The 26,917-nt window shown below is 38.2% G+C and overlaps 1 protein-coding gene and 2 pseudogenes across 4 annotated transcripts in view; 1 reads left to right on the top strand and 2 right to left on the bottom strand.

Annotated features, from left to right (window-relative positions):
* WNK3 (WNK lysine deficient protein kinase 3) overlaps positions 1-26,917 on the bottom strand; it is a 162,243-nt gene that overhangs the window by 130,217 nt on the left and 5,109 nt on the right. For all 4 annotated transcript variants that reach the window (XM_074323555.2, XM_019710840.3, XM_074323556.2 and 1 more), the window contains exon 2: positions 4,454-5,106. In XM_074323555.2, coding sequence (XP_074179656.2) covers positions 4,454-4,990 — 537 coding nt within the window. In that variant the 5' untranslated portion in view covers positions 4,991-5,106. The remainder of the gene's footprint in view (positions 1-4,453; positions 5,107-26,917) is intronic.
* LOC109434120 (chromatin target of PRMT1 protein-like) lies at positions 9,030-10,367 on the top strand (annotated as a pseudogene).
* LOC109434111 (ubiquitin-conjugating enzyme E2 variant 1-like) lies at positions 19,804-25,203 on the bottom strand (annotated as a pseudogene).

Raw genomic sequence — 26,917 nt, forward strand, 5'->3', positions numbered from 1 at the left:
TTAGCTCAAAACTAGCTCATGGAAGTAACTGGAAAAATGAGTATTTCTCAGACCAAGTCTGTCTCCCGTCACTCACCCTTTCTCATTTTATGAAAGCATCTGCCTTTGGTTTATACTTAATAAAGTCATTTGACTAGTTTTTAAACAGATACTAGAACATACATATTTAAGCAAACTTTATCCCTCCTCCCTTAAATGTAATCATTCTTCGCCCATGAAAGTATTCCACTTTGAGGGCTGGGTCTGATGAAGATGATGGGAAATCAAACTTTACAACACTATTTGGGGTGTGGCTATATGTAATGAAGCATTTTCTTGTGTGACTCAAACAGAATCTGGAAACATTTCCAAGAGGATCATAACAAAAATACTTTTAGAGCAAAATATCCCAGAGTGAATACTTTGGACAAAAATATTTATTCAGAAACAGAAATTCTAGCATGTATTTTTAATTACTTTTTCCTTCATTGGAAACTCAGCGGTTTTCACATTATCATCTAATTTTAATTTCACAATTAAATGCAAAGCTGATGTCTAAAAATACACTTCTCCCCAAAGTATTTTTAGATGATACATGAAAACAAAATGGAAACAAGTTTCTCCACAATTTTGATAGAAGCTTTAGGTGTAGAAGTATAGATTTTTAAGCTGTTCCTTCTATTGCATTGCTTTGAATACATTCACTACAATGAAAGTGTACTAGAATGCTCACTCACTCAACATGTCAACCTGCTACAATTTTGTCTTTTTTTAATCTTTCTGTTCAGTGCCATTTTAGTTCAGTTCAGAGACTATAGCTAGATCTGTTACATGTCTAGTTAGATGCTACTTAAAGGAGGCCTGTTTAATTACCCTGAGAAGCAAATAATCACATATCTGATCCACTGTGAAGCTTATCACAAGCACACTCAAATACAGTTTAGAAACAATCAAACAACAAAAATTTTCAGACATCAATGATGTTCTTCATTTGGAAAATAGCCCCACTATATGAAAACAGTTCCATCAAGAAAACAAATGAAAAATGTACTAGTGGAAATATGTTTCCAAGTTGTAACAAAGCAAAAACTGGTTATGTTTCCATGTGTAAAAGCTGAATGCTGCTAATTCTGAAGTTGTTAGTGGAGGAGGAAACTATTACAAACTCTTATGATTGACTCCTTCTAAGAGTTGCTAAAACAGACCTTTAAGTAACATCTGACCAGGTATTTCAACATCATGAACTAAAATAAACAGTCTTCTAAACAGAAATTATGACTTATAGCCCTCACTCACAGTAAATTACCAATTTAACAAGGTATTACCAAGGAATATACCAAGTTCTTTACAAAGAACAATAGGACAAAGTCTTTCTACTAATGCATAAAAAAATGAAGTTATAGAAACCATAAATATGACAAACTGTTGAAATGCATTATGGCCAAATCCGAAATCTGACCTACACCATCAAAGGGTTTGTTGGTTTATTGGTTTGTTTGTTTGTTTTTAACATCCTCAAAGTCAAAAATCAGCAGTAAAATCTTTCCCGGTTCACTGCACCGCCATGAGGTCAATGTATTCTAAACAAATGGATAGTGTTTTTCAGAATTGTTACACAAGGCTTAAATATCCTCAATGGGGGGAAATGCCATCAAGAAAAACAAATATAAAAACCTTTTGTTGAGCTGTGAATTTCAAATCCAACACACAAAAAAATAAAATTTTAGAAAGAAAAGAACTTCCTAATTTCAGGGGAGGAGACTAAGCAAGAGGTGGTATGAATATTGTTTACATATTTTAATAATGTTAATAAATAAAAAATACACATCAAATTGATAACAAAAGTATTGCCAGCAATTTTATATATTACACATATATAAACAAAGATTGGAAAAGAATCTAGAATAATTGAAACATTCAAACTGCTCACTGGGATGTTATATAATAAAGAAGTAAGAATTTATGGAAAAAATACGATAAATTGTCCATTACAAACTGCATAACACAGGAAGGTAATTCGAAGATGATGCCCTTATCCTTCTGGGATTCTAAATAAGTTACTTTTCCTTAATTCCAAATATGCAAAAAATGAATTACATCAATTAATTTCATTAATTCTGACATTCCTTTCAGAATAGAAAATTGTCATTGTTGATCTCTGCGTAGATTAAAATGTACTTTATGTAATTTACAACATTTGCTCCACATGAGAGTCCCAAATCCAGCCACGTATCCAATTACCTGGGGAACATTTTAGAAATAAGTTCCTGTGCCCCTGTATCCTGGAGATTTCGATCGATTTGGAAAGTCTAGAGTGAATGCCAGGAATCAGTATATATAATATGAAGCTCATGTTAGTGTATTAAGAAAATTCCTCCTCTAATTTCAGCTAGTTCTTGGAACGGGTCCCTTCTTTCAGTGCTTTTCAAACTCTGCTGCACAGACAAACCACCTGCAGATGTTACTAAGAGGCAGATTCTGATTCAGTAGGTCTCGGATAAAGCCTAGGAACATGCAGTTCCAATAAGCTCCCAGGTGATGTCCATGCGGCTCGTACAGAGACCACACTTTGCATAGTAAGATGTTATGGGATCTTTGAATCTTTCCACAGGTGAGTGATAGAAGGAAGTTGCTATCACTAGAATATTTTCTTCAAGTTTTACCTAAACATCCTTAGCGTGGCTACAGTACACAATTTGCAAAATACTTGACACATCTTTACTATGTAACCTACTACCAAGAGAATGGAAATTATTCCCCCATATACAGAGTATCACTTAAAGATGAGAGTTAACAAAGTCACAATGCAGAGATGAAATTAAAATTTACATAATTTTCAATATACATACAAGGATGTTGACCACAACCATGGTTATAATAGTGAAATATTGGAGAAAAATCTAGATGTCCAATAATAGAGGACTAAGTAACTTAAAAGGGCATCTTTTAAAATAATGATGTAAACGTACAATTATTGGTAATGAAAAGATGTTCGTGGTAAGTTAAAGAAAAGTTTGTAAAACCTTATAGTATGATTCCATTTTGTGTGTGTGTGGGGGGAACATGCAGTCAGATATACATTTATGCAAAAGAAAGAGTCCAGTAAGGTACATAACTAAATTGTTTAAAGCATCCTCAAAGTAGTGGAATTTCAGGTGGTTTTGACGTTTATTTGCTTGCATTATCTAATATTTCTACTGCAACACAGACCTTACAAAATTCTTAAAGGGGAAAAAGAGGGTGAGAAGAAAATCAGACAAACCCCACACCTGCATACACCTTTCAAGTACTTGAAGGGCTTGAATGTGCTACTAAGTAACTTGCATTTCAAAGAGTCATTAAGGGACTTCCTACACTTTGAAAGCATGTTAAAAATCAGTCTGCCTCCCACCCAGATTTACTGAATCTGAATCAATGACAATAAGCTCCAGAAACTGCATAAGAAGCACACACTGACTTTTACAAATAGCAAAGTTTGGAAACCATACTGTTAGCAAAAGGCTTCCTAGAAATGCAGGGACTTAGACTAAATTTCAACCTATCTAAATGGCAATCTATGGCATATTCAGAATGGGTGGAATCAGAATACAAACATACACACCTACAGGCACAGAGACCACTGGAATTTGAACAACAACAACCTATTGGCTTTATTCAATATTAATTTTAAGCATCTCATGTGAACACTGACCATTTCCTTTGAGCTGATTGAGATCACAAAGGATTTCCTTATATTTGACCTATATCTGTCTGAGACTATTCTTATTACAAATCTTTCTGTGATGTTCTATCCCCATTTAGTCCTTCATTAGTTAAAAGTCCACATAAATATCTATTATGGAACCAAATACCTAAGTGATTCAACTATTGTCCTGTTGTTTTCATTTCTCCTTTTAAAACACATTCCAGCTGACTAACCTCAGTATATTCTGATTATTTCTTCCACAGATCCTCTTTGAGGTAAACTCAAAGGCATTGGGGAGTTTATATTAATACAAGTACTCAATCAAGAAAAGTACTTCCTGTTCTAAAAAACAGTACACGAATCCCCAAAAAATGGTTGAAAGAAAAAGAGAAAAGGGAGACATCACACAGAATATATCCCTAACATATCACACTCTCAAGTATTTATTATAACAATCAACTCACAAGGCATAAATTTATTAAAAGTTTTCAAAATGAGACATTAAGAATTTCAGGAATTTCCTAACGTTAATAAATTAAGAGCTTTTCCCCAAGGAAAGCCACAATAGAGTTTTTCCCCCCTCAAACCAAAGGGGGAAAATAACAGAAGAAAAAAAAGATTGGCATAAGCTCCTGAGAATCTAGGAAAGGAGCATAATTATAGGGAGGTGGGGGGGGTCAAGCCCTTCATTTTATTTTAATCCGTTATACATTTTAATCCTAGATGACTCAGATGGCTAGGTCAGCTAAAACTGGAATTTATTAAAACCAAAAAAGATTATATACCCACCTGCAGCTCGCACCAAGCAACCTCAACCCATGTTTCAGTGTCCAGTCCTTTATATACTGTTTTAAATGCTCCTCTTCCTAGCTCTATGTCAAATTTCAGGAACCTGCCACTAGGAGAAGTAGCTACAGCTTTCATTTCTGCTTCTTCTTCCATTTCCTTTTCATTTTTCTCCTTGAAACAATCTTTTGAGGATTCGGAAGTTGCCTTTGAACATTGTGCATATTTAACTTCTTGTCCACCTCTCAACACATTTGTAGGATGTTTTTCTACTCTTGGAATATTTGTTGCAGTCTTTATTCTCTCATCTTTGGAGGAAGAATCAACAACTTTGTCATCTTCTGTCATCTCAACACTCTTTCGGAAGAATCTCTTCCTTTCTGTAGTTTCTCCAGAAGCAGAGAAGGTACCGTCTTTTTTCTTCAGTCTAGCTTCCACTGTCAAAGTTGCTGCCACCTGATGAACTCTGTTCTCCAATGAAACTCCATCAGGTTTCTCAGAATCTTCTGTGCTAGCTGGCTCCCCTGAATCAGTAGCCATTGTTGTTAAGGTTGGCACTAAATTTTTTCCTGTTCTACTCTTCAGTCCAATTACATATCAGGTATCAGAATTATCAGAATGGACTTCCTTTTATGTGGTCATGTTTCCATAGTAACCTGAAGGGGGGGAAAAAGGGATATTTTTAAATCACCCCACAAAGGAAATCATTAAGGAGCAAACAAATCACCTGATTGTTTAATCCATTTTTTCTTAATAATAAGTTTGTTCTTTTTTGTGTCCAATCTTAGCAACCAGCAGACTCCAGGGACTGTGTCTTATCTTGTTTACCACTGTAGTCCTCAGTGCCTAGCAGGTTACTTGGTATATAGCTCAGTAAGTCTTCATGTTGCATGAAAGTTGGTTAGGAATCTAGTTCTCAGCCTCATCTATCAGTGCATCATATTTAAAACAAGTAACCAAACCCTGAGTTCACTTACCTACTAGGTAACACACAATTAGGCAAAACAAGTACATAATTTCTCAGTAGGTGGTTTTTGTCTCAACTTCTGGAATTAATGATAGTGTTTTTTTTTATTGTGGTAAAATATATGTAATATCAAATTTACTATTTTAATCATTTTTAAGTATACAAGTCAGTGGCATTAAGTACATCCACAATGTTCTACAATCACCACAATCCATTTCCAGAACTTTTCATCATCCCAAACAGAAATTCCGTACCCACTGAACAATAACTCTCAATCTCCTCAGCCCCTAGTAATCTCTATTCTATTTTCTGTGAATTTGCTTATTCTAGGTAACTTATGCAAGTGTAATCATACAATATTTGCCCCTTTGAGTCTGGCTTATTTCACTTGACATATGTTTTCAAGGTTCATTGATGTTATGGCATGTATCAGAATTTCATTCCTTTTTAATGTTGAACAATATTCCAGTTTATGTATATACCACATTTTGTTTATCCATTCATGGACTGGGTTGTTTCTACCTTTTCAAATTGTGAATAAACTACTGTCATTAACACACTATAATACTAAAAAAAATGGCAAGAAAGACTTTAAAAATATACATCCTCTTGAACCAGCAATTCCACTTATAGGAACTTGCCCTAGAAAATAGTCAAGAATCTATGCAAAGATTTAATCATAAAAACATTCATATAGCACTTATAATTTAGAAAAAATGTAACTAAACATAAGCCCAATAGGGAATTAAATATCTCAAAATGAGATAGGATACAGCATTTTAAACAACCACTAGTTTTTAGGGAGATGAAAAGATATTCCCTACATACAAGTATTATATGGTTAAATGAAATATATAAAACGAGCTTACATACATACACACACACGATATTAATTCTGAATGGTGAAATTATAGACTTTTTCTCTCTTTCTGCTTTTCTGTATGCTCTAAAACTTTCCACAAAGATGTGAAATATATAGGGAAAAGGTTTTTCAAATGAATTATCACACCACCAATAAGAAAATTCTTCTCTTCTCACAACAAACACACTTCACAAAGTTAAGCCTGTATACCTGTTATTGTGTTATGTGCCTTAGAAGGCACAATTTGTCATGTCAAAAAAATACACAGAAATATCAAATTTGAAAAACTGAAGGAAAATAACTCTTAACTAAAACAAACAAAATGCGGAGAAATACCCCAAATTGTCCAACACATTCAACACAATTCCTATCTACACCACAGCTGGTTTCCTTGCAGAAATTATCAAGCTGATCCTAAAAGTCATATGAAACTTCGAAGAACCCAGAATAGCCAAAGGCAAAACAATCCTGAAAAAGAATGAAGTTGGAAGACTCACATTTCCCAATTTTAAAACCTACCACAACGTTACAGTATTAAGACAGTGTGTGGTACTAGCATAAGGACAGATGTATAGATAAATGGAATAAAAATAGAGAATCCAGAAATAAACCCACATTTATGGTCACTTGGTTTTTCAACAAGGGTACCAAAACAATTCAATTGAGAAAGAACACTCTTCAACAAATGGTGCTGGGACAACTGGATATCTATATGCAAAATAATGAAGTTAGATGCTCTAAGGAAAGCTTACTGAAAAAGACACTAGGACTGAATCTCACAGAAAGAAAATTAGCTGATCCAAGCAGAGGGAAGATCACAAGCAAAGTCATGAAATAGCAATGGAGTAAGTGTATGAGTGGTACCATAAACAATTTACTCGAATATTATTATAGAAACAGGCAGATGAGAACAGAGTCAGTCACCAAGGAATTCTATACCATATTATATAAAATATGACCAGTTAGACAACTACTGTAATAATTCAGGAACGAGATACTGAAGTTTGAATGAAAACATTGGCAAGAGGGATAGAGTCAAGATATATTAAAGAAGTACTAAATTTAAGATTTACTGCCTAAACGAGTATGATTATAAGGGGAAAGAAAAACATCTATGATAACGCCAAGAAATTTGCCTATCAGATGACATTACTAGGACATAGCTGTGTTAATACCAGAGCTAAGAATTACAGTCATGCTGGAATTACAATGACCGTTCAGTCAAGGATGGACCACATATATGCAGGTGATATTACTACATAGTCTAGATGTGCAGCAGGCTACATATACCATTTAAATTTGTATAAGTACACCCTATGATGTACACACAATGATAGAATTGCCTAACAATGCATTTTTCAGAACATATCCCTGTTGTTTAGTGGCACATGACTGTAAACTAAGGACTCACAAAGCACTCTAAGAGGTTACATTGCCAAACCAAAATACTTTGAAAGTTACTTAATAAGACTAGCATTGCCTGAAAGTAAGAAAAGGTGACTAACAGCACCTCATTTAGGTGGAGATTTTTTCTTTTAAGTTAGTTTGACACAATTTAGACTTGGAAAAAACTTCAAAAATATATAAAGAGGGCCAGCCCGGTGGCTCAGGCGGTTGGAGCTCCATGTTCCTAACGCTGGAGGCTGCCAGTTCAAATCCCACATGGGCCAGTGGGCTCTCAACCACAAGATTGCCGGTTCGATTCTTCGACTCCCACAAGGGATGCTGGGCTCTGCCCCCCGGCAACTAAGATTGAACACAGCACCTTGAGCTGAGTAGCCACTGAGCTCCCAGATGGCTCAGTTGGTCGGAGAGCGTACTGTCGGCCACAAGGTTGCCGGTTGGACTACCACAAGGGATGGTGGGCTGCGCCCCCTGCAACTAACAACGGCAACTGGACCTGGAGATGAGCTGCACCCTCCACAACTAAGATTGAAAGGACAACTTGACCTGGAAAAAATCCTGGAAGTACACACTGTTCCCCAATAAAGTCCTGTTCCCCTCCCCTCCAAAAAAAGAAGAATATACAAAGAATCCAAATACACCCTTCACTCCATTCCCTAAATATTAACATTTTAGGCAAGATATTCTTAAGTATTACTCACTTCACTTAATTAAAGGTCAGTTATTCAGAAACCTCAAGAGCAGAGATCTATAAGTACAACAAAAGGACTTCTAAGCTGACAAAAACAGGTAAAAATCAGAGAAAAAAAAAGCCTTCAAAAATTTAACTGCAGTACCTCTTTTAAAAAGTAAAATATTACCAAAACTCTAATATAAAAATAGAAGGGCAAGCAGTGCTGCTCTAATGCTCTAATAATTTTAACATGTTTGGTCACCTGGTTTCCCAAAATATAAGATAAGCAGTGACAAATAAGAGGAATAGGGAAAGGAGCATTCCCTCAGTCTTTTAAAAACCAGCCCTAAGACAAAAAATATTACCAGAGTGGCAGCCATTTTGTTAGGACTCCAAGCTGGAGTTGGTGGCAGCGGCTGTGGTGGCACAGACAAGACAGGAAGGGGCAGGCCAGGCAAGGAGGCGGACCCGCTCACCAGCCAGCCAGCCAATAACAACAAACTAATCTAGCAATCTACCACTTACCCATCTAACCAGCCGCCCACCAAATTAACCCCAGTCCCTCTACCGTCAACCCTGGTTCGGCTGGGCCCCTGGCCCACCTGCTGCAGCTGCGGTGGCAGCCCCGGGAGGAGAATTGGCATCCTTTTCCTTCGATTACTGGGATTTGAAGATGGTGGCACTGTCAGCAGTGAAAGTTGTGCTAAAAAAATGCCACCAAAATGTCTCTAAATGACCACTTTACTAATACAATGGTACCTTAGTTTTCTAACATAATCCGTCCCAGAAGAACGTTCAAGTTCTGAAACGTTTGAAAACAGCCGACAGCAAGGCCTCAGGATCTTGCACTCAGCAGAAGCCGCGTGACATGTTCAAGTTCCGAGGCATGTTTGAAAAACTGAAGCATTTACTTCTGGGTTTACGGCGTTTGTAAACTGAAATGTTCATCAACGGAGACGTTCAAAAACCGAGGTACTACTGTGTGCTGAAGAACAAAAAGCTGATGTCAGTGAATATTTGGGCTTAGATGCAGCAACAGCAGCAGCTAGTCAGTGCCAGAAACCGACCACTGGCCCAGAAGATGGAGTATAGACCCTCTGTCTAGGCAGCATTAAAACTTAAACAGAGGGGCCAACCTGGTGCCTCCGGTGGTTGGAGCTCCGTGCTCCTAGCCGAAGGCTGCCAGTTCGATTCCTACATGGGCCAGTGGGCTCTCAACCACAAAGTTGCCCGTTCGACTCCTTGACTCCCACAAGGGATGGTGGGCTCTGTCCCCTGCAACTAAGATTGAACACAGCCCCTTGAGCTGAGCTGCCGCTGAGCTCCCGGATGGCTCAGTTGGTTGGAGAGCATCCTGTCGGCCACAAGGTTGCCAGCTGGACTACCACAAGGGATGGTGGGCTGCGTCCCCTGCAACTAACAACGGCAACTGGACCTGGAGCGGAGCTGCACCCTCCACAACTAAGACTGAAAGGACAACAACTTGAAGCTGAAAGGCACCCTCCACAACTAAGATTGAAAGGACAACAAAATGACTTGGAAAAAATCCTGGAAGTACACACTGTTCCCCAATAAAGTCCTGTTCCCCTTCCCCAATAGTCTTTAAAAAAAGGAGAAAAAAAAACTTAAACAGAGCTTAAAGCAGCACCTGGGTAAGAGTTAACATCCAAACACAGCTAGGCCTGCACGTAGGGGCCCTGCCTGGGGAGCCATCCGAGGACGAGACCTGCCCACAATCCAGAGAGGCTTGCCCAAAGGAGGACTACATGGGGGACGTGCCACGAGAACCCTACTTAGGGGCAGGATGTTGTTCCGAGGTCCGGGTATGATAGGTCGGGGAAGAGAGGGCTTTGGAGGCTGAAGCCGAGGCTGTGGACAAGGGGGAGGTACCCTTGCTCGCCCTGTACTGACCAAGGAGCAGCTGGACAACCAATTGGATGCGTGCATATCAAAACCGAAAGATCACCTGGATGCCTACATGGCACACACAGATCCTGAGGCCAATAATTGAAGACTGTCTGCCCTCCTGTGAGAGACTCGTTAAAGTTACCCGTCTATAAATAACCTAGAAATGAACCCAATTGCTGGAAGAACCTACCACGATAGGTTGTGGACTTATTTCCCACCAGTTTGTGCATTTAGTGTGTTCCTTTTACATTTTGATACTATGTTGTATGAAAACCTTTTTTCCTCTGACTTGGTGTCATGCAGGAGACCCTGCTCGCTGCGCCATTTGTCGTGCGGGGTGGCCTGCAGTGTTTCCTGTCCCGCTCCCCACATAAGAAAGCAGGACACGGTGAGGCCAAAAAGGAACACCCACGGAGCCATAGGTAGGTGAGTGTGGGGGCAGAGCCCCAGAAAGTAGTTTCCAGGCTCTCAGGCTCTCATAGACAGGTGCTGGCTCAGGTAGTAAATGGCCATCAACTGTGATTGCATGGCCATCAGCTGTGGCTAGTTGGCCATCAGCTGTAACCAGTGAGCCATTGGCCACTAATATAACTGCTGTGGCTACGCTGGCAGAAAATGGGGGCTGGCAAGAAGATGGTGGCTGGGCTGGCAAGCTGTGGAGTATGGCAGAGTGTGGATTGCAGATTCTGTGGCTCCTGCTTCCTGTGTCTCCAACCCAGCTGCCAGTGAGAATATAGTGGTATGACTCCCCTACCTATGGCTCCGTGGGTGTTCCTTTTTGGCCTCACCATGTCCTGCGTTCTTGTGTGGGGAGCGGGAGCTGAGACTCCGCAGGTCGCCCTGCACAACAAATGGTGCAGCGAGCAGGGTCCCCCGCATGACAGGGAGTCACACCACTATAGTCTCACTGGCGGCTGGGTTGGAGACACAGGAAACAGAAGCCACACAATTCTCAACCCTCACTGCGCCACTTGCAGGCTCCGCCACCATCTTCTTGCTAGCCCCCATTTTTCTGCCATAGTAGTTGTATTGGTGGCCATTGGCTCACTGGTTACAGCTGACGGCCAACTAGCCACAGCTGATGGCCATTCAATCACAGTTGATGACCATTTACTACCTGAGCCAGCACCTTTCCATGTGAGGCCGGGAGCCTGGAAACTGCTTTCTGGGGCTCTGTCCCCACACTCCACCCCTACAGGCTCTCGCCTCACAATCTACGCGACAAGCATCTTCCGCAAGGGGCCCTGTGCGAGGAGCCCGGAGGTGAATGCAATATCCTGGACACAGCCAGGCTCTCTGGGCACAGCCAGGGTTTCTCAGGGCACCACCAATGCTTCTGGGCACAGCCAGACTTCCTGGACTCAGCCAGGGCTCTCAGGGCACTGCCACTCTCTCTGGGCACAGCCAGACTTCCTGGACTCAGCCAGGGCTCTCAGGGCACTGCCACTCTCTCTGGGCACAGCCAGACTTCCTGGGCACAGCCAGGACCTCTCAGGGCAACGCCACTCTCTGGGCCTCTCAGGGTACTGGAACAGTACCCTGTGCTGGAACAGTAGCGGCTCACAGTCAAGGTGCTTACATATTCTCAATGGCGGCCAGTCAAGACACAAAAGCAAATATCCACCAGTTCCACTGCATGGTGGTGTGTTCCCAAGCAAACAGTCAAGCGGTTAATTAAATTAGGGACAGAGCCCATTCCCCATAGTCCATAGTCATTTGCCAGGGCTGCCCTGGGGGTGAAAGACAACCTTGACCTCACCCTCATCTCCCATGGAGGACTCAGCAAGCCTTTCCTCCTGGGACTACAAGTCCTGCATCTGGGCAGCCTCAGCAAGCACTTCCCAGCCCACAGGGCCGCAATGTCCTTTGCTTTCTCCGGCCTATGCTGGTTGGGGAACTGTCCACATCTTCCCACCCCTCCACGGGGGTCCAGATCTCCAGCAGCTGTTCCTCCTGGTTTTCCTGAGACTGAGTGTTCATACACACAAACTGCTCCACTGCCCTTTGTGAAGCTTTGGCCGGCACCGTACCCTGCTCGCTGCGCCATGTGTCGTGCGGGGTGACAGGCGAGGTCTCTAGTCCCGCTCCCCACCTAAGAACGCAGGACATGGTGAGGCCCAAAAGGAACACCCACGGAGCCATAGGTAGGGAAGTCATACTACTATATTCTCGCTGGCGGCTGGGTTGGAGAAACAGGAAAGAGGAGCCACACAATTCTCAACCCTCACTGCGCCACTTGCAGGCTCAGCCACCATCTTCTTGCTAGGCCCCCATTTTCTGCTAGCGTAGCCACAAGCAGTTATATTAGTGGCCAATGGCTCACTGGTTACAGCTGATGGCCAACTAGCCACAGCTGATGGCCATCCAATCACAGTTGATGGCCATTTACTACCTGAGCCAGCAGCTTTTTATGTGAGGCCGAGAGCCTGGAAACTGCTTTCTGGGGCTCTGCCCCCACACTTGGATTTGTTTTTGTCTTGTTCTTCTGTTGTTGTTTTTTCCTTTGTCCAGACTTCTCTTTGAACATGAATATGTCAGCCCTTGTGTTTAGGACACCCTCCTACCACTTCTGCCTCCCCTCACCTGTCATTCCTCTGACATTCTAACATTTCCTGAAAAGTCCCAGAAAGAGCCCATCAATGTTCCTCCCTAATACGTAGGTTCCTAGAGATACAATTCTGTTCTACATCCGTATAATAGGCCTCTCTAAGAGTTCAGAAAATCCAGAGTTCAAAAATGCATTCCACCACGTTGATATTTTAGTAAAGTAGAAACATTGACCTAGTTACAGGGCAACATAACAGGTCACATGTGAAAACACCAGTGACTTGACTCAAGTTGCTACCGTGTACATTGACACCAATAATGTGTGCTGGGTTAGGTATGTGCACCCTGGAATAATACTTATAACTTTCCTCTTTTCTTTGCATCATGTCCTAAGGGGTACAGTTGAGTTGGCTTAACACCTGCACTAGAGGGAAAAGCCACTGGTTAAGGGATAGGGGTGGGAGAATGATGGCAAGACGCCTGCTGGGGAGGGGGTCAGAAGAGACCCATGCTAAATACTATTATCCTTGTGTTTATCCCAGTCTTGAGTTTCTCCATACATTGGCTTCGCTTGACCCTATTTCTCCTGAAGGTTTAATTAAGTTCAACCATATTCTGTCAACTGTTCCAAGTTTCAGTGGAATCTTGTATTTCTGGTGTATTATAACAAGAAATCGTTCTCTCAACTCAAAAGAAAAGTTACTAGAGACAAAGATGGACATTTTATAAGTATTAAAAGATTAATACATCAGGACAACATAACAATTATATACACATCTAACAACAGAGCCCCAAAATACATTAAGATAAAACTGAAGAAATAGACAATTCAATAAAACCAATAGATTTTAATACCCCACTCTCAATAATAGAACTAGACAGAAAACCAGCAAGAAATCTGGAAAACTTGGCCAGTACTATCAACCACCTTGACCTAACTGCCACCAATGAAACAGTCCACCCAATGAGAGCAAAATACACATTTTTTCAAGCACACATGGAAAAATCTCCAGAACAGATCATATATTAGGCAATAAATCTCAATACATTTAACAGGATTGAAATCAAAGTATACGCTACTACCACAAAATAATTAAATTACAAATGAACAAGGATAAGGGTAGATATATAAAGATCAATCCAATAGAACTGAGAGTCTAGAAATAAACCTTAACATTTATGGTAAATTGATTTTTAACAAAGATGCCAAAACCATTCAATGGGGAAAGAACAGTCTTTTAACAAAAGGTGCTTGGACAACTGGGTATCCACATAGAAAAGAATGAAGTTGGATCCCTATCTGACACCATATAAGAAATAAACTTAAAGTGGATCATAGACCTAAATGTAAGAGCTAAAACTATACAACTCTTAGAAGAAAACATGTAAGTAAACTTTAGTGACTTTGCGTTAGCAGTGATTCCCCAGATACAACAAAAATACAAACAATAAAATAGAAAATTGAGAAGCTGGACCTCATCAAAATTTAACTTTTGTGCTTCAAAGAATGCCATTAAGAAAGTGAAAAGTGCCCTCTGGCAACCACTAAACTATTGTCTGTGTCTATGAGTTTCTGTTTCTCATTTGTTTGTCTTGTTCTTTTGTTGTTTTTGGTTTATATACCACATATCAGTGAAATCACATGACACACAATGGGATTTATAGATGATGTAATACAGAATTGTACACCTGAAATCTATGTAAGTTTACTAACAATTGTCACCCCAATAAATTTAATTAAAAAAAAAAGAAAGTGAAAAGTGGATCAGCATATCCTCCTCCTATCTGTGTAGCATTAAAACCACTAAGTGCTTTAAAAATAAAAAGTGAAAAGGTTTGGAAAAAACATGCAAATCATATATGTGGTAACAGACTGGTGTTCAAAACATATGAAGAATTCTTATAACTAAATAATGAAAAGATAAATAATCCAATGAGCTGAAGATCTAAATAAAATAGACAAATGGCCAATACACACATGCAAAGATGACTCTGGGTGGTGAACACACAATGTGACATATAGATGATGGATTACAGAATTGTACACTTGAAACCTATGTAATTTTACTAACCAACATCACCCCAATAAATTTTAATTAAAAAAAAGATGTTCCACATCATTATTCATTAGGGAAATGCAAGTCAAAACCAAAAGGAAATACTACTTCACACCCATGAAGATGCTACAATACAATAAAAAAAGATAGACAGTAGCAAGTGTTACTGAGGATGTGGAAAAAATGGACCCCTCATACATTGCTGGTGGGAATGTAAAATGGGGCAGCTACTTTGGAACAAAGTCTGACAGTTCCTCCACAAGTTAAACAGAGTTACAATATGATACCATCTACTCAATGAAATGGAAACATATGTCCACACAAAAACTTGTACACAAGTGTTCATAGCAGCTCTATTCACAATAGCCAAAAGGTGGAAACAACCCGAATGTCTATCAACTGACAGCTGAACAAAATGTGTTATATCCATGCACTGGAATATTATTCAGTAACAAAAAGGAATGAGGTATCAACTTGTACATGCTACAATAAGGATGAACCTTGAAAACATTATGCTAAGTGGAAGAATCCAGAATAAAGGACCATATACTGTATGGTTCCATTTGAATGAAATGTCTAGAATGCAAATCTAGAGACAGAAAATATATCAGTTCTTGCCTGGGGCTGGAGCATAGGAACAGGACTGACTGTAAAGTAAAACAGCACAACGGATTTTTGGGGGGTGATAGAAATGTTCTAAAATTAGATTGTAATAAAGGTTATACAAGTCTATAAATTCACTAAAAGTCATGGATATTGGTGAATTTTGAGGTATGTAAATTATATCTCAATAAAATATGATGTCCCTCTTTAAGATCATAAAACATTTTTACAAAAATCAAAGCCATAATAATATAAAACATGCCTTTTTAAAACTACACTCTCTACCTCTCCCCACCATTCTGTCTACTCTCCTTATCTTCAGCCTGGCCTCCTGGGTTGAGAATCAGTGTTCTGAAGCGAAGGGACCTAACAATAAAATGTAATAGCTGGTAGCCTAAGGGTAAACAACGAATGAGAAAAACAAATTTTAAAAACTAGGCCAAGAACTTCACTAAGCATAGTATTATCTGGGGCTTTTTCATCGTGGATCCACTAGCTTCTTGAACATAAAATGAAGTTTCAGAACACAGGCTTTGGAGTGGGAGAAACCTGGAATCAAATCTTGGTTGTGCCTCTCATTCCTCAGAATAGATTTGAGGCAAATTATCATACTTAACCTCATCATTCTTGATTGCCTTTGTGAAATCTCACAGGACTGATGTGAAAATATACATATAAACTACTTAGCACGATGCCTGGCACAATATAATAATGAATACATGGAAGTTTTTATTTTCTATCTCTTAATAACCCCTAGTGACAGCACTAAATTAAAGCACTATTCAACAATACTCAAGAAAATGTTAAATTATTTTCAGGAGACTCTATTTAGTAAGGCCAAAAAGTGTATAATACATTCTTTTAAAGCTTTGCAGTAACACACCATGTTGGCATTGCTAAAGGGGTATGCTTCAGTGACCAGGATAATATCTCTTCTACATTCAGCAATGTAGAAGCATAGCTCAGTGAAATGGTCCACAAGAATCAGGCCTCAAACTTGAAGTCTCTTACTGAGTTCGACAGCTATATACCATAACCTACGTGTGACCATATCTTACTTCATAAAATGATAATACATTGCTCTAAGCCCTAGGAATATGTAGAAAGATAACTGTAAAAGCACTTCTATAGATATTGAAATTATAGGAAAAACCTCACAAATTTGCACCCCGTATGTACTCCTTCGACATGTTTGATATATAACCTTGGAGCATTTGAATTAAAAGTTATAAATAATTTTCCCCCTGTAGCTTAGTTCTATTCATGGGAAGTACTGCATACAATCAGTACTTTGTCAAATCAGTAGCTCAAGAATTTCTTCACCTTTTGGAACCAGCAATTGAAAGAATGAATATTTAGACAGTCAAAATTACACAGAAAATTTCCATTAACAATCTTCTCTTTCTCTCATATACACATATTCATGCCAATAAAAATTTACCAAGTGCCAAGCACTATGTCAGGGATAAAAGAACAAAAGACATACCGTGCTCATGGATAAGAAAAATTAACATTTATTAAAATGTCCAACTACCCAAAGCAATGTATACATTCAATGCAATTCTTAACAAAATACCAATGGCATTTTCACAGAACTAGAACAAATAATCTTAAAATTTATATGGAACCACAAAAGACCCTGAATAGCCACAGCAATGTTGAGAAAGAAGAACAAAATTGGAGGTATTACACTATCTGATATCAAACTATACTACAAGCCTAATCAAAACAGCATGGCACTGACCAAAAAAAAAAAAAAAAGACACATAGATCAACAGAACAGAATAGAGAGCCCAGAAATAAACCCCTACCTATCTGGTCATTTAATCTTTGACAAAGGAGGCAAGAATATATACACTGGGGTAAGGACACTCTATTCAATAAATGGTACTAGGAAAACTGGACAGATACATGCAAAAAATGAAACTGGACCACCTTCTTATTCCATATAAAAGAATAACCTCAAAATGGATTAAAGACTTAAATGTAAGGCCCAAAACCATAAAACTCCTAAAACAAAATATAGGCAGCAAACTCTCTCACATTGCTCTTAGTAACATTTTTTATGATCTATCTTCTTGGGCAAGGGAAACAAAAGAAAAAATAAACAACTGGGACTACATCAAACTAAAAAGGTTTTTACACAGCAAAAGAAACCCTCAATAAAACAAAGAAAACCTACTAAATGGGAGAAGATATTCCACAATGATACATTGATTAGGGCTTAATATCCAAGTTGTATGTAAAGAAGTCATACAACTTAACACCAAAAAAACAATGTGATTAAAAACTGGGCAGAGGACCTCAATAGACATTTCTCCAAAGAGGATAAACACATGGCCAATAGACAGATGAAAAGCTGTTCAATGTCACTAATCATCAGCGAAATGCAAATTCAAACCACAATGAGATATTATCATCTCACATCTGTCAGAATGGCTATCATCAATAAACCTACAAACAAGTGTTGGTGAGGATGTGGAGAAAACAGAGGATGTGGAGATAACAGAACCCTCCTGCAAGTGCGATTGCAAATTGGTGCAGCCACTATAGAAAACAGTATAGAGGTTCCTCAAAAAATTAAAACTAGAACTGCCTTACGACCAGGCAATTCCCCTTCTAGGTATTTATCAAGAAATTCAGAAGTGATTCAAAAAGATATGTGCACCCCTATGTTCACTGCAGCACTATTTACAATAGCTAATTATGGAAGCAACCCAAGTGCCCATTGATAGATGACTGGATAAAGAAGGTGTGGTGCATAAATACAATGGAATATTACTCAGGCCATTAAAAGAAATGAAATCTTACTATTTAAAGGGACATGGATGGACCTAGAGGGTATTATGCTAAGTGAAATAAGACTGAGAAAGACAAATACCATATGATCTCACTTATATGTGGAGTCTAAAGAAAATAAAACGAAAAAGCAAAACAGAAACAGACTCATAGAGAACAAACTGATGGTTTCCAGAGGGGAGATGGGTTGAGGGGCTGGATGAAAAAGGTGAAGGTATTAAGAAGTACAAATTGGTAGTTGCATAATAGTCATGGCCATGTAAAGTATAGCATACGGAATACAGGCAATAATGTTGCAACAACTATGTGCAGTGCCAGGTGGGTACTAGACTAATGTGGGGGAATCACTGCATCAATTATATGTCTAACTGCTGTGCTGTTCAATATTGAATGTCAACTGTAACTAAAAAAAATAGCTTTTAAAAAAAGAACAAAAGTCAGTCCTTGTCCTCAAAAAGCCTACAGTTTCTCCAAGCTTAAGCTATACTGCTATTGACTTCTGGTTCAAGAAGGTGAAGGGAACACCTATATATCTCTTGTACTTTCCAAGACCCTAGAAGAGTGATGGTAAGAGTACAAAAGTATAAATCACAAGTCAAGGACATGAATGGGAAATGGCATAGCAAATACAAGATTTCAACAATTTCTGATAGAGAACACACAGGAAAGAATTGGCTGATAACACAAGTCAAAAGATGCTACAATCTAAAGTACTTACCATGTTTCCCCAAAAATAAGACCTAACAGGAAAATAAACCCTAGCATTTTTCAGGATGACATTCCCTGGAACATAAGTCCTAATGCGTCTTTTGGAGCAAACCTTAATATAAGACCTGGTCTTATTTTGGGGGAAACATGGTAATAGAAAGGGTTCCAACTCCAGAGGCAACAGACTTGCAGGGAAAAACCCCAGAGGGGCTCTACATGCGTGCAAAACAGACTAACCCCAAAGAGGGCCCGAGTGAGAAAAAGGCTGAAAACAGGGATTCACTGGAGGTCTGAGTTATGACCCAGTTGATGAACTCCCCCCAAAACCCAACCCAAAGAAAGAAACCCCTGCATGTAGAATAAGGAATTCAACAAACAAGGAATAGGGCACCCCAGAGCAAAACCCTCTGGCATTTGGCCTCCAAATGTAATAGCTAGCTACTCACCCACTCACCCCAAACATATACCCTACCAGCGACTAGCTCATTCTTAAATACAAACAGAATCAGGAGACACACATTTGAAGAAAACCTGTAACACACAAGAGAAACATCACGAGAAACAAACAAACAAAAAATGTCCTTGGAGGAGCTGAAATAATTCAAGAAACCATTCTGCTTTTGTTAGGGCACAACTTATGTATTTCAAATGAACAAAAAATTAGTGTCATTCACTCTATCTTAAGATTAAACTGCCTTTGAATGGGACCTTCCTTTCTAGTACTTTTGAGGTCGACAAGACCTCAAAATTATCTAGAAACACATCTAGAAAGTTTACTACTGTGGAAAATGAAGACTGCTTAAATTGAATGTGGCAAGGGGAGGGCCTGTGGTTTTTCTTTTTGATTAATTGCTGTAACACTGCCCTGCAGGTGGCTGAGGGAGTTTCCTATTTTCTTTAGACATCATTAGGCGCTGAAGCTCTTGCAGGACAACTTTGATGCTATATGAATTCTGCCATTCTGCTAGCACTGATATGGCTCTTGGGTCCACCACTCCATTAGAACTATTAACTCCAATCGTATTCATTTTTGTTACAAATCTTACAAAGGGGCGTTCTTCTGGGTATTTAGGTCTACATTCTATTTTAATGCTGCATCTTCAGTTTTCATAAATTGTCCGAGCCCCTGGTCACTGCCATATTGCGTCACTTTTGCTCGAAGGCCCTCAAGAAACCATTTTTAATTTAAGTTTTTAAAATATAATCATAAGACTCAAAAATCAAAGAAAGAGGTATATAATGAACAAGTTCCCTCTCAACCCTGTTTCCCATCTATTTAGTTCCTACCACTCCCCCAACAGGTAACCACTCATTAAATTCTTATGTAGCCCTCCAGAGTTTCTTTAGGCAAATGAGCAAATGTAAATATATGTTCTCGCTCCCCCTTTCTACACAAAAAGTAGCATACTAAACTTTTTTATAGTCACAATATTTTAAATTACTTTTTTCCCTGCCAGTACATGGAGGTTCCTCATTATTATTTTTTATTTTTTTAATTAAAGTTTATTGGGGTGACAATTGTTAGTAAAGTTACATAGATTTCAGGTGTGCAATTCTGTATTACATCACCTATAAATCCCATTGTGTGTTCACCACCCAGAGTCAGTTCTCCTTCCATCACCATATATTTGATCCCCTTTACCCTCATCTACCACCCCTCTACCCCCTTACCCTCTAGCTCATTATTATTTTTAATATCTAAGTAGTATTCAACTATTTGCTATAACAGATAACATTGCATATTTCATTTTGCATATATATGAGTATAAATATGTGTCAGCTCCCTGAAATGGGATTGCTGGATCAAAGGAAATTTGTATATTTAACTTTTACTGAAGTATGTTAATATATCCAGAAGAGTACACATAACACATGCATATCTTCATACAATGCTACCAAAATGCCTTCCATGGGCATTGTACCAATTTAAACTCCCACCTGAAATCTGTGTCTTTTACTCTACAGCCTTGACAACAAAAAAGGTGTTATCAAACATTTTGATTTTTAACACTCTGATAGATTTAAAAAAGGAATCTCCCTGTAGTTTCAATTAGCATTTATCTTATGAGTGAGGTTAAGCATCTTTCACATAAACAATAATTAAAGCAAGAAATAAGCCAAGAATTCCTATTATCACTGCTACCAGTTAAGGAAATAAAATAAGACCTATGAATATTGGAAAGTAGAGGACAAAACACAAAACTTGCAGACTACGTGATTATCTATCTAGAAAATCCAAGAAAAGCAACCAAAAGAAAAACAAAAGGGACTAACCAGAAAGCTCAGTAGAAATGCTAAAGATAAAATCAACAAACAAAAATCAATAGTTTTCCTATATACATAAGCAATAATTGGAAAATGTAATTTACAAACAATGATTTTAAGGTGAGGGCTCAGGAGTGGGCAAGGCCAGGAGGGGTCAGGAAGGGCTGGGTACCCTGGAAAGAGGGAAGTCAATGCAATTTTTTTAAAACCTTTTTTAAAAAAACTACCCTATTTGTAAGAGGAACAAAGCTATAAAATATTCATCTAGGAATAAACTCAAGAAGAAATATGCAACACCTATATAAAGAAAACTGTCATTTTACTGGAGTACATAAAATACACATTTTCTTGTAGAAAGACCCAATATTGGCATCTTCACAAACTCTCCCCTTCTCGATTATGCCAAAGTCAATGCAAACCCAATCAAAATCCCAAAGAGATGTTTTTAACCAAAAATTGAAAATATGATCCTAAAAGAACACAAGCAAAACCAAGAAAATGTTGACAAGAACGAAAATTTGCCTTCCCAGGTATCACAAACATATAACTACAGTAAAATAATACAGTTTCAGCACAGAAACAGACAAACGGACTAATGAACTAGAAGAATCAGTACAGAAACAGACACATTGTGTATGGGGATGTACTCCATGGTAAAAAGGGTAAAAAAATTCAAATTTGTGAGAAACACATAGCATAATAAAAGGTGTTGGAATAACTGGCTACTCATTTTTTTGGGGGGGAGTTAAAATCCTTCTTAAAACTAGTCACAAAAATAAATTCCAGGTAGATGAAAGACCTAAATGCAAAAAGCAAAACTGTATAACTATTAAAAGAAAATATGGCAGAATATATTTCTAACCTGAAAAAAGGCTTTCTTAAAAAGACAAAATAGGGCCGGCCCGGTGGCAACTAGAAAACGGCAACTCCCTCCACAACTAAGATTGAAAGGACAACAACTTGAGTTGGAAAAAAAGGCCTGGAAGTACACACTGTTCCCCAGTAAAGTCCTGTTCCCCTTCCCCAATAAAATCTTTAAAAAAAAAAAAAAAAAAAAAAAAGACAAAATGCAGGGGCGGCCAGATGGCTCAGTTGGTTAGAGCGCTTGCTCTTAACAACATGCTCTTAACAACAAGGTTGCCGGTTCAACACCCACATGGAATGGTGGCTGCGCCCCCTCCAACTAAGATTGAAAATGGTGACTGGACTTGGAGCTGAGCTGCGCCCTCCACAACTAAGACTGAAGGACGACAACTTGACTTGGAGCTGGTGAGTCCTGGGAAAAACACATTGTTCCCCAATAAAGTCCTCGAAATACACACTGTTCCCCTTCCCCAATAAAAAAAGACAAAATGCAAAGCCCATTAACAAAAAAGCTAACACATTTGACCATTTGACCATGAACAAGGTTCAAAGACAAGCAACAGACTGGGAAGCAACCATTTGCAACATGTACAGTTTTAAAGCATTAATATCCATAATACATAAAGAACTAAAAAAAATCAGCAGAAAAAGCAGAGAACCATGTGATTTCACTGATATGTGGTATATAAACCAAAAGCAACAAAAGAACAAGACAAACAAATGAGAAACAGAAACTCATAGACACAGACAATGGTTTGGTGGTTGCCAAAGGGTAAGGGGGGTGGGGGGTGGGGGGTGGGGGGTGGGGGGTGGGAAATGAGGGTAAGGGGGATCGAATATATGGTGATGGAAGAAGAACTGACTCTGGGTGATGAACACACAATGGGATTTATAGATGATGTAATACAGAATTGTACACCTGAAATCTATGTAATTTTACTAACAATTGTCACCCCAATAAATTTAATAATAAAAAAAATCAGTAAGAAGAAATACAATTGACCAATACATGTATGGTAGGGGGATGGCTCAAACACTTTAGTAAGTAGGGAGATGCAAATTCAAACAATTCAATATCATTTTTTGTCCATCAGATGAGCAAAATAAAAACTCTGTTAATATCATGTTTGGAGAAGTGTATGAGAAATTTGGCACTACCGGCAGATAAACTGGAATAGTCTTTCCATATGGCAAATTCCAAGTATCTAGTGCATACTTGTCACCCAGTAATTCCACTTCTTAGTATCTACCTAAGAAATATTCCTGTATGTGTACAGCTATGCATGTACAAGGATTTTTTTTTTACTGAAGCATTGCTTGAAATAGAAAGAAAAAAAAACCTGAAAAAAATTAAATATCCATCTATAAGAGAATGGTGAAATAAACAATGATACATCTGCATTGCGTAATAATATGCATCTGTTTAAAAAATGAGATGGATATATACTGATATATAAAACTCTACATATATGCTACTGAGAAAAGCAAGTTGTAGTACAACACACATTACACCTATATATATGTATCATTTATGGTTAAAAAAACTTTCACTTCTAAATGTACTCATATATGTGTAAATGAATATTAAAAAGACTGGAAGGATATGCTCTAAACTGATCCTACTGCTTAAAGAAGCATGTAGTATGAAATACTATGTATCCATTAAAAAGAATTTAGTGAGCATAATCATACCAACATGAAAAGAGCCCTAAATCATATTCTTTGGGGGGAAAAGGTAAGTCATAAAATATATTTTTTATTGTATATACACATACATATATGCATGTAACTACGGAGAAAAAGAACTGTACAAGTTCACAGTCAACTATTAACAGTTACCCACAGGGAGGGCAGGACATTGGGTAAAGGGGGACGTTAAGGTTTTAATCTCTCTCTGTATTATTTTAATCCTTTAAAGCAGAATTGTCCATCAACAACCTGTACAAAAGAACCAGTTAAGGATGTTATAATTTCTTAAAATAATTGAAGGAAGGACAAAACTAATAATTATGCACAACATATATTCAGAGGAATATTATCAGTTAACACTTATTGAGTGCTTTGTGCCAGGCACTGTGAGCCCTTTCATGCATTTTCTCATGTAATCATGACAAGAATCTTGAGGTAAATCAGCTTGTCTCATTTTACAAATGAGGAAACTAGGCTTAAAAAATTAACTTTCCTAAGATCGCACAGCTAGTAAAAACCAGGGCCAGAATTCAACCCAGGCATCTGACTCAAGTTCACTCTTAACTACTCCTAACAGGGGGGCCCCATATGACTTACCGCCAGATGTACACACTATATACAAACAACCCTGAATCGCATAGATACGCACACTGCACAACCACATCACAGTCCTTGGGATTCAGAACACTAAAACTATCTTCTTCCTCACTCCCATCCTCCAGTTTTGCTTTGGCAAGGTCATTGACTCAATTAAAGATGCCCATTTTATGTAAAAACAATGCCTGGGTCCAAATTAGAAAAGAGGTTGACATCATCTCCATCTTCTTTCATCATCAAAATTAAACAATCTATCAATCACCTACCCTCAGGCCTTAACTCACACTTTACCCTGCCTAACCCTTTTTAAAACAGTGGTGGTCAAACCATGGATAGCAATCAGGCCAAACCCTCCTCACAGCACTGCCTGTTTTTGTGCAGCAGGTGAGCTGAGAAAAATTTTTACATTTTTAAATGGTCTAAAAAATAAAAATAGTATTTCATGACACATGAAAATTATTCAAAAGTAATATTTCAGTATTCGTGAAGTTTTATTGGCATATAGCCACACTCATTCATTTACATGTTGCCTATGGATGCCACAATAGCCGCTGAGTCATTGCCCACAAAGCCCAAAATATTTACTATCTGGTCCTTTACAGAAAAGTTTGTCAAAACTTGCTTTATAGTTTTCAGCAGAACTTCATCTACTTAACTTTATCCTAACAACAACCCTGAGAGCTACTTGGTATTAGCTTGACTTCTGAAAATTAGGAAGGCTCAAAAAAGCTTAGTGTCTTGACCAAGTCACAGACCTACTAAGTGAAGGACAATTCTGGAATCCTGGTTTTCTAGTTCCAAATCCAACATACTTCCTATCACACTACCACTTTCTAAGAACCCAGCCCCTTCTGATTAATCAATGAGTTCAGACATTTGGTGCTAAAATATACCAGATGGGTAGACATAAAAGCTTTAAGCTGGTGGGAAAACATTTCTCAATTGAGAAACTTGGACTCCAAAAACATATTAATAGAATACATTGTATTTCATATGTAGCTGTATAATTTGTAAAGCATAGTCACTCATTTAATTAGCAAAGGAATCCTGCAAAATTGGTAGGGCTTTTATTTTGTTTAGTAATAAATATGGAAATAGATGCTTATAGACATGTGCAAGATTATACTGAGGAAAGACCAGAACTCAGGCAGACTTCTACTCCACTGACATTTCCTCTTGGGAACACCATCTCATCTCATAAGAAATGTATCTTCTTTTTTATCTTAGAAACAAAAAGCAGTAATTCACACATTTCAACTAGCAAAAAACCTAAAGTGTTCTTTTGGAAGGGATAAATTGACAATTTAATGAAATAACAATTACCAGAAAGGATACCAAAAATTGCTGTTCTCCTAACATTCGGATTTCTGTTAAAGGTTACCTCCTCAAACTGACCACCTGAGCTAAAGAGGCTCCTCTACAACATCCAGTACCCTTTTAGAATTTTCCTCTTAGCATTTATTTTCTGAAATTGTTCATTTATTGGCCAACTGTCGTTCTCCACTGCAATGTAAACTCAAAAAGGGTAGAGTTGCCTGCTTTGCTTCCTTTGCATCTATCCCCAACAAATCAACCCTGGCACTCTAGAGAAATGCAATAAATATTTGTTGAATGAATGGTAGAACCTACAAATACTTTGAGTAAGTCATACTCTACAATTCACTTGGGCTAACAGCTTCAGAGTTCGTTATCAGCGCGTTTTGAAAGGTTCTTTAGCAAAAGAACCATATATCTTCAAGGGTTTTTCCCTCTTGCCAGAAACCTTCAAAGGCTAACTCTGAATGGAAATGCCACAGCAGCCCAGCAGGACAAAAATTATTCTCTAGGCAGTAGTGAATATAATCAGAGCTGAACTACCATCTCATTCGTCTTGGGGCTGGCTGATCAAGCAGATTTCCCATTCTTGTATTAAAACACATCCCCTAAGTTTTTAAAAAATACCAAATTAATGTCCTTACTTTAATTATGCTTAACTACAGGCTGAGATTTACCAACCAATTGTGCTGCACTAAATTTTAATTCTCATTTTTACAAGTAACCAAATTAAAATAATCTTACATCGTTCCTAAATAAATAGGATAATATATGGGTAATTGTAGCCTAAACTACAAATAAAAAGTCTCCACAAGGTACTGACTGATATACATTTTGGTTAAGAAGTTGACTCATAATCATAAAATATATAACACATAGATATAATTGCTTTTCGGGTAAATCTAATAACAATTTCTGGCTAAATATAGACTATGTTTTCCCCTAGTTTTAAGCAAAGATTTCACCCTATACAAACAATTTGAAAATAATAATATTCTTTATTGGAAAAAAAAAACTTATGTAACTTTAGCATACGGTTTGTCCAGCTTGCCATATTGAAGTTTCCTGATCATAAAAGTCTCACTGACTCATAAAGAGCTTTAGAATATCCCACACTTCAAATATAAAGCATTACCTTCAAAAATGCTACAATGAAAAAAAATGCATTTAGAAACATTTCTCTCCCACAACTGCCCAGAGTGATTAGACA

Source organism: Rhinolophus sinicus, chromosome 18, assembly GCF_057876585.1.
Source record: "Rhinolophus sinicus isolate RSI-liver-muscle chromosome 18, RSI-T2T, whole genome shotgun sequence".
Taxonomy (NCBI): Eukaryota; Metazoa; Chordata; class Mammalia; order Chiroptera; family Rhinolophidae; genus Rhinolophus; species Rhinolophus sinicus.